A 20,196-nucleotide genomic window follows, 5' to 3' on the forward strand; every position below is an offset into this window, starting at 1 on the left:
TCTCGTTGCGGTTCCCGCAGCTCTTCTTGTCACAGCAGCGGCTGGGGAGGGCGGACAGGGTGAGGGGACGTGGTGGGGCCCGGGGCCAGCCCCACACCCCCGAGCCCCATGGGGACACCTCCAGGGCCCCGTTTCCCACCCTCGGAGCCCCCAGCATCACCCAGGGCAGCGCGGGACGGGGTGGGGGGCAGAGGGGAGGGGGGGTGCAGGACAGAGGGGGCACCCCGGGGGTACCCTCATATCCCCCCGCCATGGGCTCGGGGTGCATCCCAGCCCTGGGAGGTGCTCGGGGAGCCCCGGGGGGGGGGAGCCTAAAGCGGGGTGCCCCCCCCCCCCTTAACAGGGCTCCAGAGCTCAATTAGCGCCGGCCCTGAGCGCTGATTGCCGCAGGGCTGGTAAACAAGAGCGGGGCTAATGGGGCACGGGGGACAGCGCTGCAGCTGCACTGCACCCCGGCGCTGCCAGGCCCCACGGCGCCCCTGCCTGGGACCCCCCAGGGTAACCCCGGTACCTGCACATGATCTCGTGCGTGAGGAGGACCCGGCACATCTCGGGGTTCTTGTCCTGCCCCTCGTAGATGATGGCCTGGGGAGGGCAAAGGGCGCCAGGGGGGTGCCACCGTCTCCGGCCCCTTGTCCCTGTCCCTGTCCCCCGCACGTGTCCCCTGCCGCCGCGTCCCCGACCCAGGGCCCCCCCCGGCTCACTCCAGAGGGGCTGCGGGGCCCGAAGGCCACAGGGGGCAGCCCTGCACCCCTGCACACGTGTGTGCGCCCCTGCACACGTGGAGCCGGGTGTGCCCAGCTCCGCACACGCATGTACGGGACGTGAACTTGTGTGTGCCGGCCTCCACACTAGGGCATAAGTGTGTGCCTGCGCTGCCCATGCATGTACAGATGTGCCGGCCTGGCACACACGTGTACAGATGTGCCTGCGCTGCCCATGCATGTACAGATGTGCCTGCGCTGCCCATGCACGTACAGATGTGCCTGCCTGGCACACACGTGTACAGATGTGCCTGCACTGCCCATGCATGTACAGATGTGCCTGCCTGGCACACACATGTACAGATGTGCCTGTGCTGCCCATGCATGTACAGATGTGCCGGCCTGGCACACACGTGTGCAGATGTGCCTGTGCTGCCCATGCATGTACAGATGTGCCTGCCTGGCACACACATGTACAGATGTGCCGGCCTGGCACACACGTGTACAGATGTGCCGGCCTGGCACACACGTGTGCAGATGTGCCTGCCTGGCACACACGTGTGCAGTGGTGCCTGCCTGGCACACACGTGTACAGATGTGCCTGCCTGGCACACACGTGTACCGATGACCCCTCTGGCACGCCCCATGTGCACATGCGTGTGCCAGGCACCAGCCCCGTGCCGTTACCTGCTTGGACATGGAGTCGATGAGGCGCACGTAGAGATCCTGCTCTGTGCGGAGCCCTGCGGTGACAGCGGGGTCACAGCCCAGCCTGTACCCCTCCATGTCCCCATATCCCCATATCCCCATATCCCCATGTCCCCATGCCCCATGTCCCCATATCCCCATGTCCCCATATCCCCATATCCCCGTATCCCCATGTCCCCATATCCCCATGTCCCCATATCCCATATCCCCATATCCCCATGTTCCCATATCCTCATGTCCCCATATCCCCATGTCCCCATGTTCCCATATCCCCATGTCCCAATGTCTCCATGTTCCCATATCCCCATGTCCCAATGTCCCCATGTTCCCATATCCCCATGTCCCCATATCCCCATATCCCCATGTCCCCCTATCCCCATATCCCCATATCCCCATGCCCCCATGCCCCATGTCCCCATATCCCCGTGTCCCCATATCCTCATGTCCCCATATCCCCATGTCCCCATGCCCCATGTCCCCATATCCCCATGTCCCCATATCCCCATATCCCTATATCTCCATGTCCATATATCCCTGCATCCCCGTGTCCCCATGCCCCCATATCCCTGTATCCCCATGTCCCCATATCCCCATGTCCCCATGTCCCCATGTCCCCATATCACGGTGTCCCCATATCCCCATATCCCCATGCCCCCGTGCCCCCGTCCCACGCCCCCATCACCCACCGTTGCTGTAGAGCAGCTGCAGCCGGTAGTGGATCCCGTTGTTGGTTTTCTCCCCGTTCTGCTCCTGGGGGGATCACGGTTGGATGGGGGGGGGGGGGCACACGCACATCCCGGTCCCCTCCCGGTGCCCCCCTCCAACCCCGCAGCCGCCCTGGGGGTGCCCGGTGGGCAGCGGGGCTCACCCGCTCCTTCTCCACGAAGTCGATGAAGGAGGTGCGCTCGATCTCCACGGGCTGCCCCTGCCGGTCGTACATGGCCAGCACGAAGTGGAAGAAGTTCGATTTCCGCAGGTTCGACGGCGGCTGCTTCTCGAAGTGCGCCCGGGCCAGGCCCACGCCGCTGCGGAGGGCGACGGCGGTGAGCGGGGGGACCCAGCCCCGGGCACCCCCAGCGCCCTTCCCTTCCCCAGCGCCAGCGGGGAGCTGGGGGCAGCGCCTGAGCCCCGGGGCTGGCGACACGGGGAGCACCCAGGGCCCCAGCGCCCCACGGCCACGTTAGCCCGGAGCCGATTGAAGCCAGCCCCGGGGGGGAAACGGTGCCCAGGGCTGTACCGTCCTGTGCCCAGTGCCATCCCCTCCTGTGCCCATCCCCTCCTGACCCCAATGCCATCTCCTCCTGTGCCCAGTGCCATCCCCTCCTGTCCCCATCCCCTCCTGTCTCCAATGCCATCCCCTCCTGTGCCCAGTGCCATTTCCTCCTGTCCCCAATGCCATCACCTCCTGTCTCCAGTGCCATCCCCTCCTGTCTCCAGTGCCATTTCCTCCTGTCCCCAATGCCATCACCTCCTGTCTCCAGTGCCATCCCCTCCTGTCTCCAGTGCCATTTCCTCCTGTCCCCAATGCCATCACCTCCTGTCTCCAGTGCCATCCCCTCCTGTCTCCAGTGCCATTTCCTCCTGTCCCCAGTGCCATCCCCTCCTGTCCCCAATGCTATCCCGTCCAATCCCTAATGCCATCCCTCCTGTCCCCATCCCCTCCTGTCATCATCCCCTCCTGTCCCCAGTGCCATCCCCTCCTGTCCCCATCCCCTCCTGTCCCCAATGCCATCCCCTCCTGTCCCCAATGCCATCCCCTCCTGTCCCCATCCCCTCCTGTCCCCAATGCCATCCCCTCCTGTCCCCAATGCCATCCCCTCCTGTTCCCATCCCCTCCTGTCCCCAGAGCCGTCCCCGATGCCATCCCCTCCTGTCCCCAATGCCATCCCCTCCTGTCCCCATCCCCTCCTGTCCCCAATGCCATCCCCTCCTGTTCCCATCCCCTCCTGTCCCCAGAGCGGTCCCCAGTGCCATCCCCTCCTGTTCCCAATGCCATCCCCTCCTGTCCCCATCCCCTCCTGTGCCCAATGCCATCCCCTCCTGTCACCAGAGCCGTCCCCAGTGCCATCCCCTCCTGTCCCCATCCCCTCCTGTCCCCAATGCCATCCCCTCCTGTCCCCATCCCCTCCTGTTCCCAATGCCATCCCCTCCTGTTCCCATCCCCTCCTGTCCCCAGAGCGGTCCCCAGTGCCATCCCCTCCTGTTCCCAATGCCATCCCCTCCTGTCCCCATCCCCTCCCGTCCCCATCCCCTCCTGTCCCCATCCCCTCCTGTCCCCATCCCCTCCTGTCCCCAATGCCATCCCCTCCTGTCCCCATCCCCTCCCGTCCCCATCCCCTCCTGTCCCCATCCCCTCCTGTCCCCATCCCCTCCTGTTCCCAATGCCATCCCCTCCCGTCCCCAGTGCCATCCCCTCCTGTCCCCATCCCCTCCCGTCCCCAGTGCCATCCCCTCTTGTCCCCGGTCCTGTCCCGGGCACAGGCAGGGCGGGGGGCACCTGATGCTGTGGGAAGTTCCCCTTTTCCTGATGAAAACGGGAACGGGGATGGCGATGGGGGTTCCCTTCCCTTGGGCAGCCGGTGGGGTCAGCGCCTCATGCCATAGGTCCAGCCCTATGCGCATGGGCACATCGGGACAGGGGGGAGGTTGGGGGGGGGGTGTCAAGCTGCTGGGGATGGTTCCCATGGGTACCCGATGTGGGGCAGGACCCCTCAGCACCCCCATATCCCAGCCCTGGCCATGGAGGGATGTGACCCTCACCTAATGGGTGCTTCGGGATGGAGCCAGGTAGGGGGGTCCTTTGCTCCTGCATGGCTGAGACCCCCCCTTATCGCTCCTCCCAGCACCGCTCCCATGGGGCATCACTGGGTGCACAGGGGACCTCAGGCACCTTCACCCCCTGTAATGACGCCCCTTGGGCTTCAATTACCCCCCCAGCACCACTGTGGGCCCCAAGCAAGGCCAATGTGAAGCTGGGCCCCCTCGGGGACACCCGTGTGCGATGAGGACAGAAGCTCATTAATCCCATCACTGGGGAGCCACAGCATCCCCGACAACAAACACGGGGCCAGACCCCACGGCTGTCCCTGGTGTCCCCCCCCCCGAAGGGGACCCTTGCGCCATAGGGCTGCAAGGGATGGAGACCCCCATTCCCGTTCCCATCCCTGGATCCCTGCCGTGCTGCGGGGGGAGGCGATGCCTGATGGCAGCCTCCCCGCTCCCGGTGCTCCGTGCTGAGCCCGTTGCCATTAATTATTAACAGCAATCAGAGCACTTCCCAGCACCCGGCTCTGCCAGGAAAGCAGCAGCTTCCCTTGGCCCGGCCGTCAGCCACTGCACCCCAAAACAGGGCGGGGAAGAGGGACCCCCCCCGTAGGGTCACCCTATGGGTGCACCAGGACACCCATGGGACCATATGGGAATGGGGGTGTCTGTGAGTGATGCTGGGGGGTGGGGTGGGGGGTGTATGACCCCCCCCACCCCAATGGGGGTCCAAGGGGGTGCAGGTGAAGGGAGGCTGGGTCTGGGGGCGATGAACACCCCACACGCGTGTCCACGTGTGTGTCATGGCTGGCACATGCGGCACACACCGAGCTCATGGGTACCATGGTGGGATGGGGGGGACAGGAGGGGATTGGGGGGCACCGGAGGCTTGTGGGGACAGGGGGTCTGTGAGCCCCATGCTCGCACACTGGGCATAGGGCACCAGCGGAGCGGCTGCAGCGGTCCCAGCCCTGGGTGCCCCCTTTGTCCCCCCACATCGCAGGTTCTGGGGGGCAGAGTTCACTCCTGTTCTCATACTTGGGGCACAGAGAAGTCCCTGGGGCTGTGGGACCATCGGTCCAGCGGCTGTGGGGGGCTCCAGGTTGGGATGTGGGTGCCCCCCCACCAAGGATTGATGGCGGGGTGCAGCAGGTTTTGAGCATCCCAGTGCTATTGGGGGGAACCCAGGGATCCCCCACGGCTTCAACCCCCACCTTAACAGCCCCCTGAACCCCACAGAGGGGGGACAGCGGGAGATGGGGTGGTGGGGACAGGGGTGAGGTGTCCCCCAGCTGCACCCAGGCCCCTTTGGGCACAGGGTGGAGAGGAAACAAGGGAATGGGGTGCATGGAGCACCCCGAGAGGGCAAGGATGGGGTGCACGGAGCTCTGAGCACCCCGAGAGGACAGGGATGGGGTGCACGGAGCCCTGAGCATCCTGAGAGGACAGGGATGGGGTGCACGGAGCCCTGAGCACCCCGAGAGGACGGGGATGGGGTGCACGGAGCCCTGAGCACCCCGAGAGGACAGGGATGGGGTGCACGGAGCCCTGAGCATCCTGAGAGGGCAAGGATGGGGGGCACGGAGCCCTGAGCACCCCGAGAGGACAGGGATGGGGTGCACGGAGCCCTGAGCACCCCGAGAGGACAGGGATGGGGTGCACGGAGCCCTGAGCATCCTGAGAGGACAGGGATGGGGTGCACGGAGCCCTGAGCACCCCGAGAGGACAGGGATGGAGTGCACGGAGCCCTGAGCACCCCAAGAGGACAGGGATGGGGTGCACGGAGCCCTGAGCACCCCGAGAGGACAGGGATGGGGTGCACGGAGCCCTGAGCATCCTGAGAGGACAGGGATGGGGTGCACGGAGCCCTGAGCACCCCGAGAGGACAGGGATGGGGTGCACGGAGCCCTGAGCACCCCCAGAGGACAGGGATGGGGTGCACAAACCTCTCGCAGCTCCTGTCCCTCAGCCAGCGCCCACTGGCTCTCCCAACACAGGACACCAGGCCCCGGGTGGCTCAGGATGCCCCAGCACCCATGGGTGCTGATGTCTGCGGAGTCCTGCAGTAACCAGGGCACGCAGGCATCCCTGAGGCCCAGGGAGTCAGGGCGTGGGGGGTGCCCCGAGCACCCCATGGGGATGAGGCATCTGGGATGTCGAAGGGGTCCAGGGATCCGGGTGCTGTGGGGTGCCTGGGGTACCCATCATTCCCAGCTGCCCCCAGCACCCACGATGCCTGCGGAGCCGGTGGTACCCGGGATGCTCAAAGTGCCATGGAGCCCCTGGTACCCGGGATGCTCACAGTGCCTGGGATGCCTGCAGTGCCCGGTGCCTGGGATGCTGACAGCACTCGGGATACCTGCAGTGCTTGGGATGCCCGTGGAGCCCGGGATGCCCGTGGAGCCCGGGATGCTCATGGTGACTGGGATGCCCGTGGAGCTCAGGGTACCTGCGGTGCCCCGGGATACTCACAGAGCCCAAGACCACCGTGGGGCACAGAACAACCCCAGCACCTGCGATGCCCACTGCAGCCAGAATGCCTGTGGAGCCTGGGATGCCCGTGCAGCCTGGGATGCCCGCAGCCCCCGGTATGCTTGCAGAGCCTGCGATGCCCACGGAGCCCAGCATACCCGCAGCACCCAAGATGCCCACTGCATCTGGGATACTCGCAGAGCTCGGAACGCCCGTGGAGTCCGGGATGTCCACAGTGCTGGGGATGCCCACAGAGCCCAACGTACCCACAGCACCTGAAGAGCCCACCGCACCCAGGATGCCCATGGAACCTGGGATGCCCACAGAGCCTGGGATGCCCATAGAGCCCTTGGTGCCCTCAGTCCCAGGGATGCTCACAGAGCCTGGGATGCTCAGGGAGCCCAGCAGAACCCCAGCACTCAGGATGCCCACTGCACCTAGGGTACCCACAGAGCCCAGGGATGCGCCTGCGGAGCCCAGGATGCCCGTGGAGCCCAGGATGCCTGCAGCGCCTGGGATGCTCTCAAAGCCCGGGATGCCCGTGGAACCTGGGATGCCTGAAGCACCCGGGATGCTTGCAAAGCCTGGGATGTCCATGGAGCCTGGGATGCCCGCAGTGCCTGGGATGCTCTCAAAGCCCGGGATGCCCGTGGAGCTCAGGATGCCTGCAGCACCCAGAATGCTCTCAAAGCCCGAGATGCCCGTGGAGCCCAGGATGCTCTCAAAGCCTGGGATGCCCATGGAGCCTGGAATGCCCGCAGTGCCTGGGATGCTCTCAAAGCCCGGGATGCCCGTGGAGCCCAGGATGCTCTCAAAGCCCGGGATGCCCATGGAGCTTGGGATGCCCGCAGTGCCTGGGATGCTCTCAAAGCCCGGGATGCCCATGGAGCCTGGGATGCCCGCAGTGCCCGGGGTGCCCGCAGAGCCGCTTACCTCTGTGCCGCCGTGCTGGCGTCCAGGATGCCGGTGCCCTGCAGCCAGCGGACCGAGGGCAGCCCGGCCGTGAGGGGCTCTTCCTTCATGGGCAGCCCCCCCCGGGGCAGCGCCTCCTGCACGGAGAACATGGCAGGGGCTCAGCGCCCGACCCCAACTTTCCTGCCCCGGGCCCGGGAGCGGAGCTCAGAGCCGGGCAGGTGCCGGGGGCCGCCGGGGAAGCGGCATCGGCGGCGGCGGGGGGGGGACCCGGGAGGGAGCGGGAGGAGCCGGGGGGGGGGGGGGGGCAGGCGGGAGGCGGAGGCAGGGCCGGAGAAGTTGGAGACGAAGGAGACCAGGAGCCAAGTGCGGGGACCGGGAGGGGGGCGGCGGGAGGGAGGGATGGGGAAGGCAGGGGAGGAGTGGAGGGAGGGATGGAGGAAGGCTTAGGGGAGCGGAGGGAGGGATGGAGGGAGGCTGCGAGGGCTGGAGGGAGGGATGGAGGGAGCAGAGGGGGAGTGGAAGGAGGGATAGAGGGAGGGATGGAGGGAGGTAGAGGAGGACTGGAGGGAGGGATGGAGGAAGGCTTAAAGGGCTGGAGGGAGGGATGCAGGGAGGCTGCGAGGGCGGGAGGGAGGGATGGAGGCAGCAGAGGAGGAGTGGAGGGAGGGATGCGGGCAGGCTCGGGGGAGCGGAGGGAGGGATGCAGCGGGGAGGAGGCCGTCGGGGCCCGCGGGCGGGGGCAGGCGCGGCCCGGGATGGGGCGGGAGCGGTTCGTTACCGGGCGGGCGGCGGCGGCGGGCGCGGCGCGGGACGGCGGCGGCGGCAGCGGCAGCGGCAGCGGCAGCAGCAGCAGGAGGGGCCCGGGGGGCGGCAGGGGCCCGGGGGCACCGGAGGGCCCGGGGGAGCCGCCTCCCCGCCGCCGGCCCGAGCCCCGGCCCCGCCGCGCCGCCGCGGCCACCAGCACCATCAGCACCAGCACCCGCCGCCGCGGCCCCGCCGCCGCCGCCCCGCCGGCCCGGGCCATGCCGCCGCCGCCTCCCCGGGGAGGCAGGGCCGGAGCCGCCGGGGGAGGCGGGGGCCGCGGCCGGGCAGGCTGACATCATTCCGGGGAGGAGCGGTCGCTCCCCGCCCCGGCGGAGGGGGCTCCGCGGCCAGAGCCGCGCCGGGCACCGGGCGGCCCCCGGGGGCAGCGGGGTGGGGGGGGAGCTGCGGGGCCTCCCCCCCCGGGACACCCCGGAGGGACCCCAAAGTGACCCCAGTGCGGGTGCCCCAGAGTGACCTCACTGCATCCCCTGGGACACGGTGAGGAGAGGCCGGGGACACCCCATTGTGTGCGCTGGGGGACCCCATTGAATCCCCTGGGACACGGTGAGGAGACCCTGCGGACACCCCATTGTGTGCGCTGGGGACCCCAAAGGGACCCCATTGAATCCCCTGGGGCACGGTGAGGAGACCCCGCGGACACCCCATTGAGTCCCCTGCCACACGGTGAGGAGACCCCGCGGACACCCCATTGTGTGCGCTGGGGGACCCCAAAGGGACCCCACTGAATCCCCTGCGACACGGTGAGGAGACGCCGGGGACACCCCATTGTGTGCGCTGGGGACCCCATTGAATCCCCTGGGACACGGTGAGGAGACCCCGCGGACACCCCATTGTGTGCGCTGGGGACCCCAAAGGGACCCCACTGAATCCCCTGCAACACGGTGAGGAGACGCTGGGGACACCCCATTGAGTCCCCTGCCACACGGTGAGGAGACCCCGCGGACACCCCATTGTGTGCGCTGGGGGACCCCAAAGGGACCCCATTGAATCCCCTGGGACACGGTGAGGAGACCCCGCGGACACCCCATTGTGTGCGCTGGGGACCCCAAAGGGACCCCACTGAATCCCCTGCAACACGGTGAGGAGACGCCGGGGACACCCCATTGTGTGCGCTGGGGACCCCAAAGGGACCCCACTGAATCCCCTGCAACACGGTGAGGAGACCCCGCGGACACCCCATTGTGTGCGCTGGGGGACCCCATCGAATCCCCTGGGACATGGTGAGGAGACCCCGCGGACACCCCATTGTGTGCGCTGGGGGACCCAGAAAGGGACCCCATTGAATCCCCTGCGACCCGGTGAAGAGAGGCCAGGGACACCCCATTGTGTGCGCTGGGGGACCCCAAAGGGACCCCATTGAATCCCCTGGGACACGGTGAGGAGACCCCGCGGAAACCCCATTGTGTGCGCTGGGGGACCCCAAAGGGACCCCATTGAATCCCCTGCGACACCCCAGGGGCACCCCACGGAGACCCTGGAGCGACCCCGGTGCATCCCCCCCAGACACTGCAGAGCGACCCCAGGGTACCCCAAAGTGACACCATTGCGGCCCCCGGCACCCAGCAGAGACCCCGGGGGTACCCCAGTGACCCCACTGCACCCACCAAGACCCTTGCGAGGGCTGGTGGGGCCTTATGGCTTCTGCCGAAACCGGCTGTCCATCCATCCATGCTCCCATCTATGCCAGTGTCCATCTGTCTGTGCTCCTGTCCATCCTGGTGTCCGTCCATCCATGCCCACCTCCATCCCAGCATCCACCCATGCACATCTCCGTCTGCCCCAGTGTCCATCTGTCCGTGCCCCTGTCCATGCATCCATCCCTCCATCCATCCATGCATCCATCCATCCATCCCTGCATCCATCCATGCATCCATCCATCCCTCCATGCATCCATCCATGCATCCATCCATGCATCCATCCATCCATCCATGCATCCATCCATCCATCCCTGCATCCATCCATGCATCCATCCATCCCTCCATCCATCCATGCATCCATCCATCCATCCCTGCATCCATCCCTGCATCCATCCATGCATCCATCCATCCCTCCATGCATCCATGCATGCATCCATCCCCGTCTCTGTCCTTGCCCCCCCATTTCCAGGCAGGGCCGCGCGGAGCCTCCCCCGGGACCGGCCCCGTGGGGAGCCGCGCTCCCCGGCACGGCCGCGGTAATGGGCGCTAATGGAGGCAGCGGGAGCGGGGGGGCTGCGGCTGCCCCACAGCAACCCCGTGTGGGGCCAGCGACGGGCGGGGAGCTGCTGCACCCGCTGCTGGGGGCACCCACGGGGACGCCCGGCACCCCCCATGCGTGCGCTGCGAGCAGAGGGGCCGGGCTGGGGGGCAGCGGGCGATGGGGATGGAGGTGCTGGGGATGTACTTGGGGGGCTCCCCCCGTCTCCATTAACCCCAGCTGGGATCTGTGGCCGGCTCCTCCCTCGCTCGCACTAATGGGCTGCAGGACCCATGGGAGCCGCTGCCGGCAGCCTGAGTGCAGCCGGGGGGGGGGGAATCCATTTACCAGCTCCCCAGGGACCCCCCGCGCTGCCCCCCCAACCCTGCAGCCGCTTCCCCCCTCCTGTAGGGATGGGAATGGGGATCCTGGGCAGGGCTGGGCCCAGCCGCATCTGCCTGGGGTGGAGATGGAGCCCAGACCCGGCACAGGGATGGGACAGGGATGGGAGAGGGATGGGACAGGGATGGGAAAGGGATGGGACAGGGATGGGAAAGGGATGGGACAGGGATGGGAAAGGGATGGGACAGGGATGGGAAAGGGATGGGAAAGGGATGGGAGAGGGATGGGACAGGGATGGGAAAGGGATGGGAAAGGGATGGGAATGGGATGGGACAGGGATGGGACAGGGATGGGACAGGGATGGGAAAGGGATGGGAATGGGATGGGACAGGGATGGGAATGGGATGGGACAGGGATGGGACAGGGATGGGAGAGGGATGGGAGAGGGATGGGAGAGGGATGGGAAAGGGATGGGAATGGGATGGGACAGGGATGGGAAAGGGTTGGGAAAGGGATGGGACAGGGATGGGAGAGGGATGGGAAAGGGATGGGAAAGGGATGGGACAGGGATGGGAGAGGGATGGGAGAGGGATGGGACAGGGATGGGACAGGGATGGGAAAGGGATGGGACAGGGATGGGAGAGGGATGGGAAAGGGATGGGACAGGGATGGGAGAGGGATGGGAAAGGGATGGGAAAGGGTTGGGAAAGGGATGGGACAGGGATGGGAAAGGGATGGGAATGGGATGGGAGAGGGATGGGACAGGGATGGGACAGGGATGGGAAAGGGATGGGAATGGGATGGGACAGGGATGGGAATGGGATGGGACAGGGATGGGACAGGGATGGGAAAGGGATGGGACAGGGATGGGAGAGGGATGGGACAGGGATGGGACAGGGATGGGACAGGGATGGGAAAGGGATGGGAATGGGATGGGACAGGGATGGGAATGGGATGGGACAGGGATGGGAAAGGGATGGGAGAGGGATGGGACAGGGATGGGAATGGGATGGGAAAGGGATGGGACAGGGATGGGACAGGGATGGGAAAGGGATGGGACAGGGATGGGAAAGGGATGGGAAAGGGATGGGACAGGGATGGAAAATGGATGGGAAAGGGATGGGACAGGGATGGGACAGGGATGGGAAAGGGATGGGACAGGGATGGGACAGGAATGGGAAAGGGAAGGGAAAGGGATGGGAAAGGGATGGGACAGGGAAGGGAAAGGGATGGGACAGGGATGGGACAGGAATGGGACAGGGATCGGAAAGGGATGGGAAAGGGATGGGACAGGGATGGAAAATGGATGGGACACGGATGGGAAAGGGATGGGACAGGGGTGGGAAAGGGATGGGAAAGGGATGGGACAGGGATGGGAAAGGGATGGGACAGAGAAGGGACAGGGATGGGACACAGAAGGGGCTGTCAGGTGCATCGGCAAAGGCAGCACAAGCTGATCCCACCTCATCCCCTGCCAGACTCACACCAAGCCCAGGCCATCCCATGCCAAGCTCCTGCCAGACTCTCACCAAGCCTGTGCCACGCCAGACCCACACCATCCAGCACCAGACCCATGCCAAGCCCACTGCATCCCACACCAGACCCACACCAGACCCATGCCAAGCCCACTGCATCCCATGCCAGACCCACACCAAGCTCCTGCCAGACCCACACCATCCAGCACCAGACCCATGCCAAGCCCCCACAGTCCCACACCAAGCCCAGGCCACCCCTGGAACCCCCCCTGCAAAGTCACCCAGCCCCCCCGCCATCAAGTGGGGTAACCGCGGATGGCACCCATGGGGCACCCCCTCCCTCCCCACACCCGCAGCAGCCCCGTGCCCCCCGGACACGCTGTCAGGTCCCATCGCGGGTGACCGGAGCAGCCCCGGCCTCGGGCGCAGCCGCGTCCCCTCGGCTTTATTGCTACAGAGTCCTTGTGGGCGCGGGCGCTGGGGGGCCCTGTGCCCCATGGGGGGGTCCCCGTGCCAGCCTGCGGTGCTACGGGGGGTGAGCAGGGAGCTCGGGGGGGGCCGGATGCTGCGTGGCACTGGAGGCGTGAGGATGAGGGGGGCGATGGTGCGGGGATGCTCCTGCATCCTCCGCGCCCTCCTCCCCGTCCCCTCCATGGGGCTGCGGCCGGGCCCTCGCGCTGCCTTCCTCCTCCTCCTCCTCCTCCTCCTCCTCCTCCTGGGCCTGGTCCCCGCACGGGAGCTGCTGGTGGCACATGGGGCAGGAGTCCTGCAGGCAGAGCCACTGGCGCAGGCAGGCGGCGTGGAAGAGGTGGCTGCAGGGGGTGACCACGGCCACGGCCAAGTCCTGCGGGCACAGCGCGGCCTCAGCCCCGGCACACGGCGCCCACAACACCCCAGCACCAACAGCACCCACTGCACCCATGGTGACCAAGGCACCTGTGGCACCCATAGCACCCATGGCACCAATAGCACCCACTGCACCCACAGCGCCCAAGGCACCTGTGGCACCCATAGCACCCATGGCACCAATAGCGCCCACTGCACCCATGGTGACCAAGGCACCTGTGGCACCCATAGCACCCATGGCACCAATAGCGCCCACTGCACCCACAGCGCCCAAGGCACCTGTGGCACCCATAGCACCCATGGCACCAATAGCACCCACTGCACCCACAGCGCCCAAAGCACCTGTGGCACCCATAGCACCCATGGCACCCATAGCACCAATAGCACCCACTGCACCCACAGCGCCCAAGGCACCTGTGGCACCCATAGCACCAATAGCACCCACTGCACCCACAGCGCCCAAGGCACCTGTGGCACCCATAGCACCCACGGCACCCACAGCAACCACAACACCCACAGCACACACAACACCCACAGCGCCCACAGCACCCCAGGTGCTAACAGCACCCACAACACTTGGAGTGCCCAGAGCACCCACAGCGCCCATGGCCCCCCCAGAGCCCATGGTGCCCACAGCACCCCTGGCACACAGCACCCATGGCACACATAGCGCTCACAGCACCCCTGGCACCCCCAGTGCCCACAGCACCCACAGCCCCCATGGCAGCCATAGCGCCCACAGCACCCACAGCCCCCACAGCACCCATGGCACCCACGGCACCCACAGGCCCCATGGTACCCACAGCACCCATGGCACCCCCAGTGCCCACAGCACCCACAGCACCCATGGTGCCCACAGCACCCCTGGCATCCCTGGCACACAGCACCCATGGCACCCACAGCACCCATAATGCCCACAGCCCCCCACGGCACCCATAGCACCCATGGCACCCATAATGCCCATAGCACCCATGGCAACCCCAGTGCCCACAGCCTCCATGGCACCCACAGCACCCATGGCACCCACAGTGCCCACAGCACCCATAATGCCCACAGCACCCAGGGCACCCATAGCATCCAGGGCATCCATAGCATCCAGGGCACCCATAGTGCCCATGGCACCCATAGCGCCCACAGCACCCATAGCACCCAGGGCACCCATAGCACCCACAGCACCCATAGCACCCACGGCACCCATAGCACCCACGGCACCCATAGTGCTCACGGCACTCATAGCGCCCACGGTACCCATAGCACCCACGGCACCCACAGCACCCACAGCGCCCATGGCGCCCACAGCGCCCATGGCACCCAGAGCACCCATGGCACCCACAGCACCCACGGCACCCATAGCACCCACGGCACCCATAGCACCCACGACACCCACAGCACCCACACCACCCACGGCACCCATAGCGCCCATGGCACCCACAGCGCCCATGGCACCCACAGCACCCATAGCACCCATAGCACCCAGGGCACCCACCTGGAAGCAGATGGCGCAGACATCATCGTGCAGCCGCAGCTGCCCGCGCGTGGCCCTGGGCAGGGTCCGCACCTTCCTGTCCGCCCCCCGGCGCAGGCGGAGGCTGCGCCAGCCGCAGCGCGCCCGCAGCCACACGTTGAGGTAGGCGTGGGTGAGCAGCACGGCGGCCCCCAGCCAGCTCCACTGCCCCAGCACCGACTCCCAGGCCCCGCAGGCCACCACGCTCAGCGCCAGCAGGAACTCCAGCGCCCGGCTCAGCGCCCGCACGCAGTAAACGGCCTCGTCCACGCGCCCCGGCGCCGCCTCCCGCACCGGCTCCGCCAGGAAGAGCGCGTAGATGAAGAGCGTGCCCATCACCTGCGGGCAGCCGCGCCACGGCCTTGGCACCCGCGGACCTCGAGCCCAGCCGGCCCCACTGCGGGGACCCGCCCGAACCCCCCGCTCCCGCTGACCCCATCGCCCCACTGCCGCAGCCCCCGGTGAGGGTCCCGCTCCCGCACCCAATGGAGACGGGATGCAGCTCCCTCGGGACGCGGCTCATCCCCCCCCTCCCCAGCAGCGCCATAGGGACGGGGTGAGCGGGGATCCGGCTGCGCCCCACACCTGCAGCGAGGTGAGCATGCAGCTGGAGACCAGGACGAGCAGCCAGAAATCCAGCTGGAAGAAGTGGGCGATCTTGTAGGCGAGGAAGCAGGGGAACACCAGCAGGAAGAGGCACAGGCTGACACCGCGGAAGTGCTTCCAGGGGCTCCTGTGGGACGCGCGGAGCTCAGCGGGGCACATCCAGCCCAGGGACAGCGCCTCCGGGCCCCAGCCCCGGTACCTGTTGCGGGAGGCCCCCAGCGCCAGCAGGATGGGGTCCGCGATCTCGATCATGGACTGGAGCGTGGAGGTGAGCACGATGAAGAGGATGATGCTGAGCAGGAAGGTCCTTTGCAGCGCCGGCAGGTCCAGCAGCCCCGTCTGCAGCGCCAGCAGCAGCAGCGTCACCCCCTCCGTCACCCCCCTGCCGGAGCGGGGCGTGAGGCGGCACCGGGACCTGCCCTGCGCTGTCCCCTTGGGTCCCCAACTCATCCGGCCCAACAGTGCCTGTCCCCATCCCTGTCCCCATCCCAGCTACCCGATGCCCATCCCTGTCCCCATCACTGTCCCCATCCCAGCTCACCAGTGCCTGTCCCCATCCCTGTCCCCATCCCTGTTCCTATCCCAGCTCCCCGGTGCCTGTCCCCATCGCTGTCCCCATCCCTGTCCCCATCCCAGCTCCCCGGTGCCTGTCCCCATCCCTGTCCCCATCCCAGCTGCCCGGTGCCCATCCCTGTCCCCATCCGTTCACCGGTCCCCATCCCTGTCCCCATCCCAGCTCACCGGTGCCTGTCCCCATCCCAGCTCCCCGGTGCCTGTCCCCATCCCAGCTCACCGGTGCCCATCCCTGTCCCCATCCGTTCACCGGTCCCCATCCCTGTCGCCATCCCAGCTCCCCAGTGCCCAACCCTGTCCCCATCCCAGCTCACCACTGCCCATCCATGTCCCTGCTCCCATCCCAGCTCCCCGATGCCCATCCCTGTCCCCATCCCAGCTCCCCGATGCCCATCCCTGTCCCCATCGCTGTCCCCATCCCAGCTCCCCACTGCCCATCCCTGTCCCCATCGCTGTCCCCATCCCAGCTCCCCGGGGCCTGTCCCCATCCCTGTCCCCATCCCAGCTCCCCACTGCCCATCCCTGTCCCTATCCCTGTCCCCATCCCAGCTCCCCAGTGCCCATCCCTGTCCCCATTGCTGTCCCCATCCCAGCTCCCCGGTGCCTGTCCCCATCCCAGCTCCCCGGTGCCTGTCCCCATCCCAGCTCCCCGATGCCCATCCCTGTCCCCATCGCTGTCCCCATCCCAGCTCCCCGGTGCCTGTCCCCATCCCAGCTCACCGGTGCCTGTCCCCATCCCAGCTCCCCGGTGCCTGTCCCCATCCCAGCTCCCCGGTGCCTGTCCCCATCCCAGCTCCCCGGTCCCCATCCCTGTCCCCATCCCAGCTCCCCGGTGCCCATCCCTGTCCCCATCCCAGCTCCCCGGTGCCCATCCCTGTCCCCATCCCAGCTCACCGGTGCGTGCCGTTGCCGGTGTGGAAGGCGCTGAACCCCACCAGGTAGAACTTGCAGAGGCTGAGGAGCCCCAGGGCCAGGTAGGAGACGGTGAAGGTGAGGCCGAGCAGGGCGTAGGGAGTGCTGCAGCACTCTGCCGCGCTGCAACGGAGCCGAGCCGCGGTCACGGGCCCGCCGGGAGCACCCCACGGCGCGGACCCTCCTCATCCTCCCCCCGGCACCCCGGGCTGCCCGCTCCTACCTGCTGAGGAGGAGGAGGAGGAAGCCCTGCGCGCTCAGGGGGGTGCCGGACGAGGCGAGGAAGGCGCAGAGCTGCAGGGAGAAGAGCACGAGCCAGAAGGCGAGGAAGAGGAGGGGCACGGCCAGGCGGCTCCATAGGGACACCCCCAGCGCCAGCAGCCGGTTCAGCTCCAGCGCCTGCGGGGCGGGGGGGGGGACACACAAGGGCGCTCAGCGGGGCTGCCCCACACGTGTGGGGCGGGACGGGAGCCCGCAGCCCCGCTCACCTCCATGAGGTCGGTGGCGGCGGCGGCCGCCAGGCGCACGGGGGGCAGGAGGTGGGGGCCCAGCAGGCAGAGCAGCACGGTGAGGGTGAGCAGCGCGGCCGCGGCGTGGAGCAGGGGCAGCGCCGGCGGGGGCAGCCCGCAGAGCCGCGCCAGCACCGGCAGCACCGGAGCCAGCAGCAGCCACGGCCGCCGGCACCGCAGCAGCAGCGAGCACGGGGCACAGAGGCAGAGCTGGGCTGCGGGGACGGGACGGGACCGGGGGGGGTCAGGGAACAGCTCGGCCTGCACGGAGACACCCCCTGGGACCTCATGCATGGGGGGGCTTAAAGCCCGTCCAGCCCCAGGGACCCCTTCCTCTGGAGCAGCTTGCTCCAAGCCCTGTGTCCAACCTGGCCTTGAGCACTGCCAGGGATGGGGCAGCCACGGCTTCAACCCCTTCCCGTGTCCCACCGCCCTCACAGGGGAGAACTTCCCTGTATCCCACCCAGCTCTTCCCTCTTCCAGCCGGAAGCCCTCATCCCATCCCTGCCTCCCTTGTCCCCAGCCCCTCTCCACGTTCCCTGTACCCCCCTCAGCTGCTCTCAGCTCTCCCCACCCCACAGCAGAGGGGCAGGATCCCCTCCCGGCGCTGCTGCTCCCGCTCCGGGGTGCTCCCAGCACAGGGGGGGTCCAGGACCGGGTCCTGGGGGGGGAGCCTCTCCTCACCCCGCACCCCAGCTCCTTCCCTCGGCCTCTCTGCACCCCCCCACCTGCCAGGGTGCTGATGGAGGCCCTGAGCGCCGCGGGCTCACGGAGCACAGCGCCCTGGAAGCCGGACTCCAGCTCCTGGTGCACGTAGTCCCTGCAGGGAGAGAGGGTCAGGTCCGGTGCCCCCCATGTTCCCCCCATGTCCCCACTGTGCTCCCCATGTCCCCGGTGTTCCCATGTCCCCGGTGCCCCCATGTCCCCACTGTGCTCCCCATGTCCCCGGTGTTCCCATGTCCCTGGTGCCCCCATGTCCCCCCCATGTCCCCACTGTGCTCCCCATGTCCCCACTGTGCTCCCCATGTCCCCGGTGCCCCCCATGTCCCCCCCATGTCCCCACTGTGCTCCCCATGTCCCCGGTGTTCCCATGTCCCTGGTGCCCCCATGTCCCCACTGTGCTCCCCATGTCCCCGGTGTTCCCATGTCCCCGGTGCCCCCATGTCCCCCCCATGTCCCCACTGTGCTCCCCATGTCCCCGGTGTTCCCATGTCCCCGGTGCCCCCATGTCCCCCCCATGTCCCCACTGTCGTCCCCATGTCCCCGGTGCAACCCCCAAGCCCCCAGTGCCCCCCATGTTCTCGGTGTCCCCCATGTCCCTGGTTCCCCCGATGTCCCCCCCATGTCCCCAGCGCCCCCCACGTCCCCACTGTCTGCCCCATGTCCCCTGTGTCCCTGGTGTCCCCCATGTCCCCCCTGTCTCCCCCATGTCCCTGGTGCCCCCCATGTCCCCAGTGCTCCCATGTCCCCCGTGCCCCCCATGTCCCCAGTGCTCCCATGTCCCCCGTGCCCCCCATGTCCCCCCTGTCTCCCCCATGTCCCCAGTGCTCCCATGTCCCCCGTGCCCCCCATGTCCCCGCTGTGCCCCCCATGTCCCCCCTGTCTCCCCCATGTCCCCCATGCCCCCCATGTCCCCAGTGCTCCCATGTCCCCCCTGTCTCCCCCATGTCCCCAGTGCTCCCATGTCCCCCGTGCCCCCCATGTCCCTGCTGTGCCCCCATGTCCCCCCCGTCCCCGGTGTCACCTGGCCAGTGAGTGGCCGGCGCTGAGCAGCAGCCCGCTGAGGAGGTGCAGGTAGAGCTTCACCAGCGAGCGCAGCGGCAGCAGCAGCAGCACCAGGGACACGATGTGGCCTGTGCAGAGGGACCGGGGGTGATGCTGAGCCCCCCCCTCAGTGCCCCCATTGGTATTGGGGGGGCAGGGACCCAGCGCTGGGGACACGGTGCTGGCGCCAGGACAGCCACAGCAAGAGGGTGACCCCCGATCCTGGAGAGCACCCTGGGGTGTCCCCAGTGTGCACACCCCTTAGGGTGTCCTCCCTCCCTCTCCATGCTCCTAACCCGGCCACCTTTAGGGTGCCTCCTTGTGTGCCCCACTTACCCATCCCTTGGGATGCCCCCCCCATGCCCATCCCTTGGGGTGCACCCTTACGGCCCCAGCTGGATATGATATGGCACACGTCCTCATGTCCATCCCTTGGGATATCCCCCAACCATCCCCTGGGATGCACCCTTACGGCCCCAACCGGGCATGATACGGCACACATCCTCATGTCCATCCCTTGGGATGCCCCCCCCATGCCCATCCCTTGGGATGCACCCTTACGGCCCCAACCGGACATGATATGGCACACGTCCTCATGTCCATCCCTTGGGATATCCCCCAACCATCCCTTGGGATGCACCCTTACGGCCCCAACCGGACATGATATTGCACACATCCTCATGTCCATCCCTCGGGGTGCCCCCCCATGCCCATCCCTTGGGGTGCACCCTGCTGTCCTCAACCTCCCCATGCCCATCCCTTGGGATGCACCCTTATGGCTCAAAACGGACGTGATACAGCACACATCCTCATGCCCATCCCTCGGGGTGCCCCCCATGCCCATCCCTTGGGGTGCACCCTGCTGTCCTCAACCTCCCCATGCCCAGCGCTGTCCCCTCGTGCCCGCAGCCCGGCAGTACCGGGGCTGCCCCCCATGTTCCTCCCTGGGATGTGCCCCCCATGTCCCAACGCTGCCATTCCCTGGGCTCCCCCCCCCCCAGTGCCCTCCCCCTGCCCATCCCTTGGGACCCCCCCGTGTCCCCGCTCCCCCCTCACCCATGCAGTGCGCGCCGCGGAGCGCGGGGGCGCGCAGGAGGGGATGA

The 20,196-nt window shown here is 67.6% G+C and overlaps 2 protein-coding genes across 3 annotated transcripts in view; both read right to left on the reverse strand.

Moving 5' to 3' along the window:
- Positions 1-8,586, reverse strand: part of LOC134172965 (transcription factor COE4-like) — a 26,059-nt gene extending 17,473 nt beyond the window's left edge. Inside the window, exons 1-7 of one of the 2 annotated variants that reach the window (XM_062636611.1) lie at positions 8,341-8,586; positions 7,581-7,696; positions 2,281-2,437; positions 2,099-2,162; positions 1,392-1,447; positions 512-585; positions 1-41 (exon numbers count right to left, since the gene is read on the reverse strand). The exon at positions 1-41 is cut by the window's left edge and continues 28 nt beyond it. In XM_062636611.1, the coding sequence (XP_062492595.1) occupies positions 1-41; positions 512-585; positions 1,392-1,447; positions 2,099-2,162; positions 2,281-2,437; positions 7,581-7,696; positions 8,341-8,586 (754 nt within the window). Of the gene's footprint in view, positions 42-511; positions 586-1,391; positions 1,448-2,098; positions 2,163-2,280; positions 2,438-7,580; positions 7,727-8,340 lie in introns of those variants that run through there. The other variant, XM_062636612.1, reaches the window with a different exon arrangement.
- Positions 8,587-12,905: 4,319 nt separating this feature from the next.
- Positions 12,906-20,189, reverse strand: LOC134172961 (RING finger protein 145-like; the record flags this gene model as incomplete). The annotated part of the gene is made up of 10 exons (XM_062636605.1): positions 12,906-13,223; positions 14,712-15,068; positions 15,315-15,462; positions 15,535-15,717; positions 16,803-16,943; positions 17,044-17,219; positions 17,309-17,544; positions 18,058-18,149; positions 19,074-19,182; positions 20,150-20,189. Coding segments are annotated over 10 exons (1,800 nt in total), but the record flags the coding sequence as incomplete, so codon positions are not given.
- Positions 20,190-20,196: the final 7 nt, after the last annotated feature.

The sequence above is a fragment of the Pezoporus occidentalis genome, unplaced genomic scaffold (genome assembly GCF_034315485.1).
Source record: "Pezoporus occidentalis ecotype Australia unplaced genomic scaffold, CSIRO_AGI_Poc_V1 ctg486, whole genome shotgun sequence".
Classification (NCBI taxonomy): Eukaryota; Metazoa; Chordata; class Aves; order Psittaciformes; family Psittacidae; genus Pezoporus; species Pezoporus occidentalis.